At 34.3% G+C, this 15915-nt stretch overlaps 1 protein-coding gene across 1 annotated transcript in view; it reads right to left on the bottom strand.

Moving 5' to 3' along the window:
- Window positions 1-15883, bottom strand: part of Pat1 (Protein interacting with APP tail-1) — a 58558-nt gene extending 42675 nt beyond the window's left edge. Inside the window, exon 1 of the mRNA XM_089702856.1 lies at window positions 15680-15883. Coding sequence (XP_089558982.1) covers window positions 15680-15868 — 189 coding nt within the window. The 5' untranslated portion in view covers window positions 15869-15883. The remainder of the gene's footprint in view (window positions 1-15679) is intronic.
- Window positions 15884-15915: the final 32 nt, after the last annotated feature.

The following is a 15915-nucleotide window of genomic DNA, read 5'->3' on the forward strand; positions in this document are numbered from 1 at the left end:
ATGGCCCCTTCAGCGCATGCGCACACTCCTCGTGCGGGGGTCAAGTCAAACTGGTCGATCCTTTACCGTTAGCGCTGTGTACCGCTAGCGATCAGCATTCGTGTGAAGGCTAACCGGCTGCGTTTTGTAATTATAACATTTGCGTCTTGTACTCTTCGAAAGGACCGTCTTCTTTAGCACAGAACTTTAGCTAGGGAGAATGAACCGTCTTCAACACAGTATTTTCTTAGAAGTCTTCCTAAGAATATCCTGTGAATCGCTTTTAGATTGAAGCATAAATGTGAGCTCAATGTAGATATTCTGTGCCGGTTTTGATAGGGAGTAGCATGTACTCTGACTTTATTTGACAATTATCGTCAGTATAGCCAAGAGAGGGGTTTCGTTCTGATGATAATTGCATCTAGGGAATCCAATCCCGCAAACGCGGGATCCCGCTGATGCGGGATCCCGCACCTTTTTTGCGGGATCAAAAATGCGGGATTACTCATGCGGGATCCCGCACGTTCGCGGGATTGAAAAAAAGTAAGAAAAATAGGCTCAGACGATGATCGGAACTATTATCGGACGGAACGGAACGTAATCAATGTCAGTTCCAGTACTCTATGACTGGGGATTCCCCTACGGCGCACGGGGATTTACCTTTGCGCGCGGTCAAGTGTCAAAGAATTTGCGTCTGGGGGAAGTATTTGGAAGCTGTTTATACTTATGTAAAGTCAATTCCGCCTACAAGTGTGGAAGACGAGCGTGCTTTTTCCGCCGCTGGCTATTTATGCAACAAGATAAGATCAAATCTAAAAGATGAAACGTTAGATAGGTACTTTATCATTTCTTTCTTTCAATCAGCTTATTTTTTTTAAAGTATTTTCAAAAAAAAAATGATTTTAAATGCCTCTAAAACCAATGAATAATATGTTCTATTTCAAATAAAAATCTTAATATGAAACATGAAATATTGTGAATATTGTATTGTCTTAAACATCATTATATTTAATTTATAATATACTAGCGACCCGCCCCGGCTTCGCACGGGTGCAATGCTGATACTAAATACACTACAGAAAAACTGTGAACGTTGTATATGTTACGGCTAAAGGTAGGTGAGAACATAAACTTAAGATTAGCCGGCTAAACTTAGGTTTATTTTCGACGAGGTGTTAATGTTAGTTTGTTCTATCTTTAGCCGGCTAAACTTAAGTGTAACCGCAGGCCCGTGGCTAAAAATGTCGGGGTGGGTAGATTTGGTTACTATAATACATGTAAGGAACAGGGCGAGTGTTTTCTGGCACTTCGCCGGCTGCTGCCGCAGCACGCTCGCTGCGCTCGCTCGGCTCGTGCGGGTCTTAAGAGTTCTAACCTAACCTAACCTAGCCACCAGCTTTCTGCCCTGAGTCGGGGTGGGTAGATTTGGTTACTATAATACATGTAAGGAACAGGGCGAGTGTTTTCTGGCACTGTGCGGGCCCCTCAAGCCCTCCACCGGCCCGGCGCTAACCAAATCTACCCACCCCGACATTTTTAGCCACGGGCCTGCGGTTACACTTAAGTTTAGCCGGCTAAAGATAGAACAAACTAACATTAACACCTCGTCGAAAATAAACCTAAGTTTAGCCGGCTAATCTTAAGTTTATGTTCTCACCTACCTTTAGCCGTGACATATATAAAAACATAGCGGCCCGCTCCGACTTCGTATAGATAGCCTGGCGGCCGGCCGGTACTGCCGCAAACGCAACGCAATTTTTAAATCTGTAATATCTTCGAAAATATTCACTTAAATCATACGGTGTAAAGGGCCATATAGATCTATATTAAACGAACAATGTATTCAAGGTATTTAATTGGTTAAGGATTAATGCTGTATTGGTTAAAATCGCATCGAAAATTAGCCATTATTTTTCGTAAAAAGTAAATGACAAAAAAATGTTATTGTGGGTTATCCATAAGAGATAGACATATACCATCGCGGACTTTTCTATAGACCTTTTCAATGTGTATAATACTTAGTACATTATTTTGATAAAACTCGTAGGGTTCAGCCTGCGTTTGCAATGTAAGCGGAAAAAATGTAATTTTTTACGACATCACTTTAGAAACCTCAAAAATAACAGTACTTCTCTACTATTTAATGGATGTTATTATACATATAAACCTTCCTCTTGAATCACTCTATCTATTAAAAAAAACCGCATCAAAATCCGTTGCGTAGTTTCAAAGATTTAAGCGTACAAAGGGACATAGGGACATAAGGACATAGGGACATAGGGACAGGGAAATCGACTTTGTTTTATACTATGTAGTGAAGTGATAACTTTGATTCATGTTGATAAGAATAATTAAAAATATTTGCGTGTATTTTCTTTCTTTAAATTACATGAAACAAAAATAATAATAATTAAAATCAATCCCGCAAATCCCGCGGGATCCGCGGGATTGATGATCTTAATCCCGCAGGCTTGCGGGATCGCGATTTTGATGCGGGATTGGATTCTCTAATTGCATCTTGTGATGGTTTCATTGAATGTTTAATGAAATGAGAAAAAAAGCTCCTCCATAGATATTGAAGCAAAGCTGGAAAATTATTTGCGATCTATATAATATTTTTTGGAATCCAAACGTAATACATATTATCATAAAATCAGATCAGCCTGTCTGTATAAAAATTCGCAAACACTTATGTGTTTCGCTTCTCAAAATTTTACATGTAAATATTTAGTAACGTGTGGTTTTACTAAATAATTTTAACCCTTGCCGTCTGTTCGCCGGTCGAACCATTATTTTTAATGAAAACTCAATGTATTCATATGTTCATAATAATTATGCAAGACAGGAGGATAATGAGTTAGAATAAAGAATACGCGAATTGCGCATAAAATATTTGATATTTTCCTGCAATAGATACGTAAAAAATAACACTAATTGGATTAAAGGTATCAATTAATATTTCAAGTACCTACCTATCTACCTATCAGCTTCCAAGTTTTCTCAATTTTAACGAAACAAAGAATCCACGTTGAGAATCATGACTAAAGTCCGGTCGCGGAGCAGAAAGAATTTCGTACAATGACCTCTTTACCTACTGACAGTGGTCACAAACATTTTTGAATGAAGTGCAGTTTACATGAAATATTTGGAGGAGAAAATGTTTTTTACTAATCTTCTTATATATAAAAATGATTCGCAAAATGTGTTGGTAAGCGCATAACTCGAGAACGGCTGAACCGATTTCGATAATTCTTTTTTTATTATGTTCCTTGAAGTACGAGGATGGTTTTTATGTAGAGAAAACGTAAATATTATGTACCACGGGCGAAGCCGGGGCGGACCGCTAGTTTATTAAATAAATGTCCTTTATTCATTTAAAATACTTATTAGCTAGTTACAATTTAACTTTTTCAATAACAACGATATATTATATAAAAAAAGTGTGCGTGTACACACATAAGAAGTGAAACTTCTTTATGACCTTATTTTTCAAAAAATAATTTACTATACAGTACAATATTACAGAAATACCTTAGTCTAACACGCGATTTCGACTTAGGCGGTTTTTGATTGGACATAAAGAGTTTGAGTATTATTCTTATAAATTTTGAATTCACAAAATCATAATTGAACACCTGACACCAATCAAGCAAACACAAACCTTACGCTCTCAGGTTAAAGGTTTACAATCCCTAAGGACGGCGGTCATTGCACCTGTGCGAGCAAGACACATTATTTTTACAAGGGAGTGACAGTGACAGGTAATACCAGGTTAATGTACGAAATTCTTCCTGCTCCGCGACCGGACTTTATCTTATTCTTTTTCCCCCTCCTTGTTTGTCAAAAGTTGTAAGGACCTTACATGTTTGGTGTGACGTCACTTTAAACTAACATGATATAGGAATGTTTTGAACTAGGATTTAAAGAATTTTGCACTGTAACGTTACGTCTCACTAAAATATAACATTGTAGCATTGGCTTATTTGCTCTACGCTTCATCAGGTATAATGGGTGGTCGCACAGGTTCTTCTAAAACCAACTCCATACAACAAAAATACGGCGCAAAATTGTATAAAATGCGGTTTGATATTCCGACCCACGTACATGCAATGTACATAATAAAATGGCCAAACACGTTGCTCACACTAAAGAGGTGATTGAATATTGACAGACGCCGCCTTCCGGGATCCTTAACTTGTAATAACTTCATCGTAGATTTTAAATAATTTGGAAAATCCAAAAGTGCACGCCTCATAATTTTTTTTTAATAAATATTTATTAATTATTATTTTTGTTTATTTAATAACAATTAAACCACATCGAATCAGACCCTGAAAAATGAAAGGGTTCTATTCCTGAGCATACTCAAGCGTAAGAGAAAAAAAAAGACTCGATTAGTAAAGTATTTCGGTCGCTATCGTGTTAACAAGAAAAAGGATCCGCACATACAGACACACGGACGTCCAAGACAGAACTTTTTTAAACTGTTTTTTAACTAGTTTAAATAACAAAAATGACATCAAAAATATCATGAACGTTAAAAATAGTGTTTTTTCTTAATATGTGTGTGTATGTATTATCTTACAAGTGCAATGTATGATACATAAAGACATTTTAAGTTTGAAAAATCAGATGTTTTGCGCGAAGTGACAGTAGTACCCACCTCAACGCTTCGCTTATGAGGCGTGCAACATATTTCAGAAATCCGTGCCAATGTATCTTGCCATTAAACATTTTTTGTTGTAATTTACAACCGAGTCCGGTGTTGAATGTGGTAGTTACATAATTTGTTCAAAATAGTAGATCACTACCATAATATAAGAATAAGAGATATTTCGTACGAATAACATCGGCCTATAGAATATACAATTTATATAATCATTATAAAACATTTTAACCAAATAGGTAGCTTCATTATGTCATAATAATAGACCGGGAGATACTGACACAAAATTTCGAGTCATTTGTAACAGGATGGCGGTTCTACAGGGGTCTTAGTACGCAATGACAAAAAGAAAAATGATGGTGTGAACGCTGGTACCGGTGGGTTAGTCGCGTGGGCGTTAGTCGAACTCGTCGGAAAAATAGCGAAAGTCAAACGATTTGTAACACAAAAATTTAAGAATTTACCGATAGCCCATAAAAAAGAAGTAGGCGGTAGTGTCATGCCATACTTTTCCGGTATGACTTACAGCCCGCCATACCGACGCGAATGTGTTGATTTAAAAAAAACAATTATTCAACCATTTGTACCAAGCTAACTTTTGCACAGGTAACCATCGTCGTGCAGCCATTTACGAAAATCGCCATGCCATACTTTTCGGACGATTCCAAATGGTCGTCATACCGCCGAAAATCTGCAAAAATTTTTTATTTCGCCTATCTTTTTGTACCAGTATTGCATTTGGCTTTTTGGAGAGTATTTGATAAAATGTGACCATTATTATATTTGCCATACTTCTAGTAGGGGGAAAAAGTGCTGTCATACTTGAAAAATAAATTTATTATTAATTTATATAAGTGAAGATTTCCAACACCTAGATCTTTGAAATTTTGTATTTATATTCGTTGATCCTCAAACTTACAGGAAAAATAAGTGCCATACTGTTACAAATCGTTTGACTTTCGCTATTTTCCGACGAGTTCGACTAACGCCCACGCGACTAAGCCGCCAGTACCAGCGTTCACACCATCATTTTTCTTTTTGTCATTGCGTACTAAGAACCCTGTAGAACCGCCATCCTGTTACAAATGACTCGAAATTTTGTGTCAGTATCTCCCGGTCTATAACATTTTTAAACAATCTGTACAATGCTACAATAATGCAATTCTCTCTCATTGTTAAATAATAAATATTATGTAATTGTTAACGTAGAAAAAAACGTTTCCGAATACTTTTTGCGTAAACGTATTTAGGTACCTACTTCACTTTTTAGTGCGAAAAGCGAAAAACTTATTACCAAAACATTAATCGTTTGCAATTACCATAAAAAGCCGGGTTAATATTAGCACCTGTTAATACTTAATAGTTATATGGATTATGGATCATTGTAATTAGTCAATAATTAGAGTTTTCTTATGATCAAAGGGACATTATATAGATCCGTATCTGTATTAGGTATGTCTATGGGTATGTCCCTATATTCATAGCGGAAATTACGAACAAACATAAGTACAGTTGTTTTAGTCTACAATTTCATGTTCTACTTTTTGGTGAACAATTTTTAGATAAATTTACGTATATATGTATTTTACAGTGATAATCTTTTAGTGTTAAATTATACAAATCTGCAGTTTTGCTTGTGAATCATAGAAACGTGATATAAACCAACTGGTTTATAAGAATTAAAAAAATATGAGTAATATACTTTAAATAGAGCGATGTGGTAATTTATATTGCTAATATAGAATGTTGAATATTAAATGTGCTTTATCTGGCTTTTGTTAGAACACAGAAAAAAAAAATAAAGGATGAATCAGAAATTTTATTTGAGTGGAGTAGTTGTCGTATCATAAACGCAAGCGACTTGTCGCTAAAATATTTCATAAAAAATATGATTTTTGGCAATTCAAGTTAATAAAAAATTATCGATAGGTATACATATTACTTTTTTCAGCAACATGTTTGTTAGCTGCACAACGGTTCATTCGATTTCAGTGAAAGTTAATATGAATAATATACGGCGATTGATGATTGCAAATCACGGTTTGAAGGCAGTTCCCATATTTTCACCATCTCTTGGCACGACACATGTACCTTTATCCAGTTATTTAATGTAATATTGTATAAAAACATAAACAACGAGAAAGTCCAAACTTTCGCACAAAGATGACGACGATAAACATTCAGTGTGCACGGGCACTTTCGATACCACTTGCCATCGCTTCTCGAATAACAATTGTGCGACCTTTCACGGTCCCATGATCGCATGTTATGGGCCCTCTTCATAATGGGCAGCGTTGGGCGAGTAGAGGCAATCACGATAGTGTAGATGTCCTAAATGTCTGCGAACGGCCATGATTGTAGATGTTTAATGTTTATTCATAATATAGGTATTCGTCGTACGGCGGCAAACATCGACGATCATTTGTTGGGCCAACGCTCTCGATTGTGAAGAGGGCCCATTAGTGTTCTGACAAATTGTTGCAGACCTTTTGAGAAAAAACGCAGTCGCGTGTAAATGGTTAATGCTTCAATTTATGTTTTACAGTTTGGCGAAAATTTGTTAAGGTTATAATGTTAATAAAGTGTAAATTAATAAAATAAAAAAAGACGGGTTGCACTCCGGGAGTGCCGGCAGAAGTGAAAACTTGATTATTAACGTTCAGCATGTTTGATATTTTGGAATGGTATCCGTCTTACGCATGGAATATAAGGGCTAAAAAAAAAAACATCCGTCTTACGCTTTTTCGATCAGGCCACGTGTCCTGACGCGAGTTTAAGATTTTGTACCCAACGCCGCTAAAGAAGTTTTCACTTCAAAAAAAAAGACGGGTTGCACTCCGGGAGTGCCGGCAGAAGTGAAAACTTGATTATTAACGTTCAGCATGTTTGATATTTTGGAATGGTATCCGTCTTACGCATGGAATATAAGGGCTAAAAAAAAAAACATCCGTCTTACGCTTTTTCGATCAGGCCACGTGTCCTGACGCGAGTTTAAGATTTTGTACCCAACGCCGCTAAAGAAGTTTTCACTTCAAAAAAAAGACGGGTTGCACTCCGGGAGTGCCGGCAGAAGTGAAAACTTGATTATTAACGTTGAGCATGTTTGATATTTTGGGATGGTATCCGTCTTACGCTTTTTCGATCAGGTCACGTGTCCTGACGCGAGTTTAAGATTTTATACCCATTACAGAAAAAGTGCTCAACGCCGCTAAAGAAGTTTTCACTTCAAAACAAAAATTGTTATTCCAGTATAGCAGTAATATTAATAATATTAAGGTGTATTATACGTTAACTACAAAAAAAACAACTGTTGTGTTATTAACTTGTCTATCAGTGCCCACTTTTCTGAAACAGTTGGATCTATCTTTATTCTTTGCTGAACATAGGCTACTTGTAAAATCATATCCTTTCACTATTTAAATTGTTTGTATGTGTGCATCACAAATAGCAAACGTCGTAAAGCATTCTATTCCAATTGCCACAAATAATCGTATTTCATCATAGCACATAAAACAATAACTCGATAAACACGTAAATCATATTGTTTACTAAACAATGCAACGCTCCAATGATAACATGGGCATAATTCCATTATCTAACATAGAATTAAGTACACATAACACTCTATGTAACACTTCCTGGGGCTTATCGTGAGCTGATCAATATTTAGCACTGTCTGTGCCCCGCGGCATCGCCTGCGTAATGCGCAACGAGTTGAACGATCCGGCGATGACACATTGCTTTCTCCTAATTAATTTTAGCATAATCCTTTAAAATAATATGTTATTATCAGTTATTATAGATCGCGTATAGACCTCTCTTATATAGTACCGGGTTTTAATTACAAAAAGGAATTTAAAAAATAAAATATCTAGATCCAGAGTTCGGCTCAAACAAGGAAACAAAGCCTCGAGCGTGAGACCCGACGTAGGTACTATGGCAGGCAATATCTATTGAGATTCGCCAACTAGTTCAGAAGATATATTTTAGTGCACAGCTACGCGCGAATCCTCAAACACTCTACTCTCATAGTCTAACAAGAGATAATTGAAATAATAACATGGTGAATTGGACACAAATTTCGTTAAAACTGGGATCGTCAAATTATGAATACCTTATACCTACCTCCGCGCGTTATCATACGACAATGAATTGTTCTTTAATACGAAAGTAAAGAATCATTACCACTCAACTTTCCATCCTGACCCCAACCATCATATTAAAGACCGAGCAATATAACAACAATAGCGAATGAAGCCAGGCCACTCGAGTGAGATGTCCTTTGTTACCCAATAACCAACAGACGAGACGCTCATTGTAGTCTGACGGATCTGTTACGATTGTTGCAAGATTCTATCTATACTAATATTATAAAGAGGAAAGGTTTGTAATTATGTATGTATGTATGGTTTTCACGCATAAACTACTGGATCGATTTCAAAAATTCTTTCACCATTAGAAAGCTGCATCTTCACTGATATATACAACATAGGCATAGGCTAGGTTTTATCCCGGAAATCCCACGGGAACGGGAGATATGCGGGTTTTTCTTTGTAAACGCGGGCGAAGCCGCGGGTTTTATGGTTATCATATTTTGTGTAAAACTTATTATGTATTAAGTGAATAAAGGTCCCCTAGTAGGGTAATGGGCAGATATATTACACATCTGTTTCACTATCTATTTTCTTTAGAGACAAGTAGGTGATTAACCTTCTGCATCCTACCAGACCGAGACATTTTTTTTTCTTCGTCTCCACCGGGAATCGAACCCAGGACTCCTTGTGTTACGCTCACGCGTCAACCTCTATACCAAAGAGGCCATCATTATGTATTGGTCATTAGAAATACCAATAATTCATAACATATTTTTATCTCATGAAATGCCTGGAATTGTAAACTACGGTATAAAGCATACTAAAATATAATAATACAATAAATGAACTAAGTAACTAGTCGGTCTTTCTGTTACAATTCTTGCTCTATCATAGCAAAACAACTGCACAGATAAGTCTAAAATTAAATAATAATAGTTTAATAAAACTAAAAAAACACGCTTTTTATAGAAAACCGATCTAAAAAATAGAAAATTTTATCAAATTAGTGTATTGTCATCGGTCCTCAATAAATCTACAAAGTTTGAACGAAATCTGGCCGTTTGAAGTGGGTCAAAATCGCGCCCAAAGAAGTCGGTTACAAACATACAAACATACAGGTGAAGCTAATATAAAGCGTGTAAATATACTTCTTGTTGGTTTCTACAAGACTATTTAAAACAAATACCCGAAAGAATTTATTGATTTTTCTTAAACCCTTTCTAGGTACTAATAACATTAAAACCAGAACATTCTGGTTGCTTCACATTTTCTACTAGATGAAAGCAGTATGTATCACTGTCAATATCATGTTATTAATTTATAAAGATGATTCATAACATTAGCAGCAGACGAAGGGAATTATATTATCAGCCTACTTTAACAGGATGCCTGTTGATCTAGTTACTAATATAAACAAAGTTGACACTAATATGAATTATACCTACTATCCATCTAGCTAGTACATATATTTCAGTTCCACTTGAAGATAATAGTCCGAAAAATTAATAACAGTTAAGTGCTAAAATCGAGAAATTTTTTCAAGTACTCTTCTTTTAGAAGTATGTTTCTATTTAAAACTTCTTTTTAAGGTTCAATACATTGAATCTATGTATAAATGTATGTTATGCTTGTCTTCATAGAACTCCAAATTAAACAATATACACTTATGTAAGCGAGAAAAGATTCTTATCTATCATTTTATAACATTGTAAATAAAAATTGTTACATAAACAAGTGAATTATTCAATTTAACTTTTCCTATAGTGCTTTAAAAATTGAGACAATGCTAACAATTCTTTAAGGCTGCAGTCTAGCAAAATTGCGTTTTCAACAAGTTATTTGACAATTTTTTCCCGGCTAATGAAATGATAAACTGAATTTTTTTTTCTTGTTTATCAATTAGTGTTATATACGCAATGCGCGTGAATTTTTTCACATTTATAAAGTTACTTTATGTTACCTTAATCAGGCCTTCAAGATAAGTCTCTTTCCCCCAAAGACATTTCGAGCTAAGTTTGTGCACTCACTACGTTGCAACCGATTACAATTTACACAATCTGATCAGCGCATTATTATCCTTATATAGTCGTTATTAAAAACTGCTGAATACAATTGCCGAAAAACTTATGATTTTCTTAATTAGAACGTTATAAATTCATTAAATTTCCCATTTTTTGCCTTACAAAATCTATTGATAAATACTGCTAAAAGTTATTTTTTCCATTAATTTATTCGAGTTGGTTGAAGACCAATGAGTATTAATCCTTTAAAAAACATTTTTTTTGAATTTTGATAATTCTTTAAATATTAAAAAAATATTTAAAATAATTAGGAAAAATCCTAGCGAATTTCTTTAGTCGCGCTCCTTGGGCCGGAGCGTTCTGACGTGTGCTCTACGCTCGATTTTCCTTCATACCGAAGTGAAAGTTGCTCTACTTCATTAAATTTAATATTTTTGTTAATTGATTATTTTTATCTTAGTTTTGTGCAAATATTCGTATTTTTAAACATTTGATTTCGATATGGAAAATAAACGAAAAAAATACGCGTGTAACTACATACTAGAAAAAAAATTATCTTCGAACATAAAGTTAATGAAACCAAATAGATAGCAAAGGTGATTGGCAACAATTTCTTTATTTTACGGGGTGTCAGTAAAAGGATGTATATTTCTTTAAAACTAAAGTAATATACATCCTTAAGCTCATAAATTTTCTTATAATATAATTTTTTTGAAGTACCAAAAATGTTTATTTTTGGTTTGAGAAATACGAAATATAATATAAACTTGTATTGAGAACTTGAACTTCCCAAGTTCATCCGGGGAAATCCCCATACGGGGAAAATGATTTGTTTACTCCAAAATTGATCCGAGGTGTTTTAATTTTTTCTTCTAGTCATTTTCAACGTAGCGGCATGTTGTTTGATTATTAATTTTGTAACTTAAATACAGGATGTTGGTTTTATATTCTGATCTTACAGACGCGCTGACAAATTTAGTCCGCCATTTCTAGTTTAGTCTACCAACTCTAAGTACCAATATTAAAACGAATGGATTATCATCACATCATCAAAACTCAGATGTAATGGAAGATCACAATAATAACATAGAAAATTCAGTGGGTGTTGAGAACTAAACAAACAGAAGTAACAGAGACGCGAAGAATAAAAAAAGAGGACGAAAACGATAATTCGTTGATGCTTTCCCTTTTCGACGTATTGTTAGGGTACATCACCAATCTGCAAAAAACAAAACTGATGATTCCCAATTGCTGATTAAAAATGAAAAACAAATAATCGACAACAGTGGTGAAAATTTGCTGATCACAATGAAACATCCTTCAGAGGTAGCAGATTTACTCATTTCAAATGTATCGGTGAACAGCGTAAAGGAGAGGAGGACAGGAAAACATTATGAATGTGGATGGTGGATTGTATACAGGGTGTAATCGATAAGTATGTGCAAGCGATTATGACGTTATTATTGCAGGTATCAAAAAACTTAAAACTGATATCGAAATTACTTTACCTAATGAGCAAAATGACAATAATAACTTTTTAAAAGTATAACGAGAAATATCTAAAAAATTTACTTTATACACTCCCATATTAAAAAGGGAAAATGGGACTAGTAGAAGTTAAATGTCTAATTCCGGCAAAAGACATGAATGCGGAAGATGCGGTTAAAAAAAAATTTAATATTTGAAATACAATGCAAAAAATAACACTTTTGTCATAGATAAGAATCATGACTATTTTTTCTAAATTCAGGGACACCTAAACGTTGCAGAAGCAGAAGTCTGCTTATTTGCTGTTTGGACTGGAGTAAATAATTCGTTAAAAATAGAATATAGGTATAAAAAAGTATGTAACGTTTAGGCAATATAAAATGATGGACCATTATCAAGATTTTACATAAATTGCCTACTGTCAGAATTGATTGATTCGAGACTTCAGCATTCGATGCCCATCAAGGACCCATCCTATATCATTCATTCCAGACCCATCCTATGCGATTGAAAAAAAAGAGATAAATCCAGTGCAACCGATAAAGCATCAGAATGCTAGCAAAAGATTTATTAGGTTTATCAATATAAATAAATAAATAAATAAATAAATAAATATTATAGGACATTATTACACAAATCGACCTAGTCCCACAGTAAGCTCAATTAAGGCTTGTGTTGTGGGTACTAGGCGACGATAAATATAATATTTAATAAATACATATATATAGATAATAACACCCAGACCCAAGAACAAATAATTGAGTTCATCACACAAATATTTGCCCTGACCGGGGATCGAACGTCGGCTCAGTAGGTAGTTACTTTACCACTGCGCCAACCGCGTCGTCAATAAATCTATATATTACACATAATATAATAAATCTGTAGAAGACGCGAAGACTGAAATCCGCGCGGATGGAGTCGCGGGCGGAAGCTAGTCAGAAATAAATATCTTTTGTTTTCATTTAACACAAACATTACATTTTTTTTATTATATACAAAATTTGTTTATCCGTTTTATTAGTTAAACTGAACAACTTTCACTAAGAAACTTAGGTCGAAAAAAATGTATAGAGTTCTGCATTTTGTATGGAAAGCTTATTTTTTTTATATTTCGTCCAAATTTCTTTGTAAAAGTTGATCAGTTATATAAACATGAAGTTGAAGATATCAATAGAAAGTATTCGCAAATATTGTGTACTGATAAAAAAAAAATCACCCGGTGTAATTTTCACGAAAATTGTTTCAAATTGTCATTTTTGGTACTTATTACGAATATTAAATTATGCATACGAATGATTTAATTTTTAAAAATTAAGTGGAGCAACTTTCCCTTAGTACATTTGTATTATTTACATATAGGATGACAGGATGCATTTGTTTGCACTACTAGACCAAGCCCTTAGAGCGTATACGCACTATGCGGTCAGCCGGACGGCTACCCGCAATGCGGCTACCCGCAATGCGGCTACCCGCATAGTGCGTTTACGCTCTTAAAGAGCTGTAGATGCATTTTGGCCGCTAATTACTCCTTTTTTGGATATTTGTATTTACTACTAGCTGACCCGGCGAACTTTGTACCGCCCAGTCAATTCAAAAGAAAACCTTTGGGCTTGAAACTAATTTAGGCTTTGATGAACGGAATACAATGATACAAAATAAATATAAAGATTTAGATAATTGATCTTACCAATTTACTTGTTTTAGTTAGGTGTTTCCTAATTTTTACCACAATAAAAAATGTATTATAAATTTTTTTATCGCTTTTAAATAAATAAAACATGTAGGTAAAATGATATATATGGTAAGTAGGAATACCCATAAATTATCATTCTTTATAATGCTAATCATTGATAATTAAATAATAACATCAAGGTTTCTATGCAACCTACCGCAACATTAAACTATGTTGTCATATACTATGTAGCATTTTCAACATATAATTTATGATATACCTGTAGTAATTTATCATGATTGAACAATTACAATAAAAAGTGAGAATATTAAATGAAATATCCATATTTAGTAGTAGATTATCAAAATAATCAGTCAGGAGTTGCCAAGACTTATGAATGGAGTATGTTAAAATGTCTAGAATGTCTCAGAATGTTCTAGAAGGTTGAAGATGTTAGAAAGGAAATGAAAAGAAAGAGAAGGTTGCATTATGTACTTTCACTTTAAAATAAAAATAAGTTTTGTACAGTAGAACTCCAATTATCCGAATTAATGGGGACCGGGACCCATTCGGATAATCAAATATTCGGATAATCGGATTTTAAAAAAAATATTGCCATTGGAGAGAACAAAAGCTACGTTTTGATATTGCACTATTTTTTTATTGAGTTAAATGAAAGAAACATGAAGTTTTCACATGTTTTAAATATTTTTGCAATCATTTTTCTTATTTCCTCTAGTGACAACGCATCTTTATCATCATCATCCTCTCCATATTCTTGTTAGGGGAAGAATAATAGCGCACTTAAACTTTTTTTGGACAATTTTTTGTGATTCGGATAATCGGCGATTCGGATAGTCGGAGTTCGGATAATTGGAGTTCTACTGTAATTGGAATTTTAAAGATTATAGAAGATTAAATATGTACTTTTTATTGACTTTTGGGAACATTTTTCCATCAGTTATTTTTTTTAAGTTGCTAAAACCTGGACTGGATACATGGTCCTAGAAAATGGAAAAGTGACAACACAAGCCTTTAGCCAGTAGCCTACAGATTGTATAGGTATGTAATAAATAAATATTTATTTATTTTTATGTCATGTGAATTGATAAGAATTTCTAATTTTAGATAAACACAAGATTGAACCTATTGAATTTTGTTTGCATAAAATCAGATGAATGATTTAAAATAAGGATTTTTTATGAATTTAATTGTAAACTTTTTCAATTGCTTCTTTTATTTGCTTATTACTATAATAATATGAAAACATTAATACCTATATCTTATGCAATGTGTAATGTGCTTTGTTAGATTTATATCCATTGTAGCATAGGTACTTATAAATATGTATTTAATAAATAAGTAAGATATTGCTCATTCCATTCATATTGAATCAATATCTTGTTAGGTTCCAATCAAATATAAAGAAAAAATACTAACTAAAGCATCAGAAATTGTATCTCTCCTACGGAGTTTTATGCAAAATTGAATATTCTCAAAACGATATATTTCGTAACAATAGCATGATCACTGCTAGCAAGTGAAAGTGATTCCACCGAGGTACGACCCATTCTAGCAACGCATGACCGTGAACCCAACACAAAACAAAATAATCACTACATAGGTGCAAACTGTACTTAAATCAGCGCCCCTGATACCAGTAATTTGCACATGATATAAAACATTGGATAAAATAACGGTGAATTTTCGTCACTGTTTTTGTAGATAAGAAATGTGGTCGGTCCTAGTGACTTACCTTGAAATAAACGTCCATGAGGATGCTGTCCGGCAATGATCGCAAATCATTTTTCTCGCACTTTGATTTCTGCAAGTAGTTCACTAAACTGGTTAAACACAAATCATACAAACTATTTGGTGTTTTTTTCACGCGCACTAACGCAGACACGTCAGCCATCTTGGCGAGATAAAATAGTACTCGTTTCATTTTGCATCACGTCTGGCAGATCGAATCGATTCGCAACTAAGTTCACG

This window comes from Colias philodice, chromosome 13 (genome assembly GCF_061535455.1).
Source record: "Colias philodice isolate Cphi_HAF_F1 chromosome 13, ilColPhil1 Martin Lab GWU primary, whole genome shotgun sequence".
In the NCBI taxonomy this organism is placed as follows: Eukaryota; Metazoa; Arthropoda; class Insecta; order Lepidoptera; family Pieridae; genus Colias; species Colias philodice.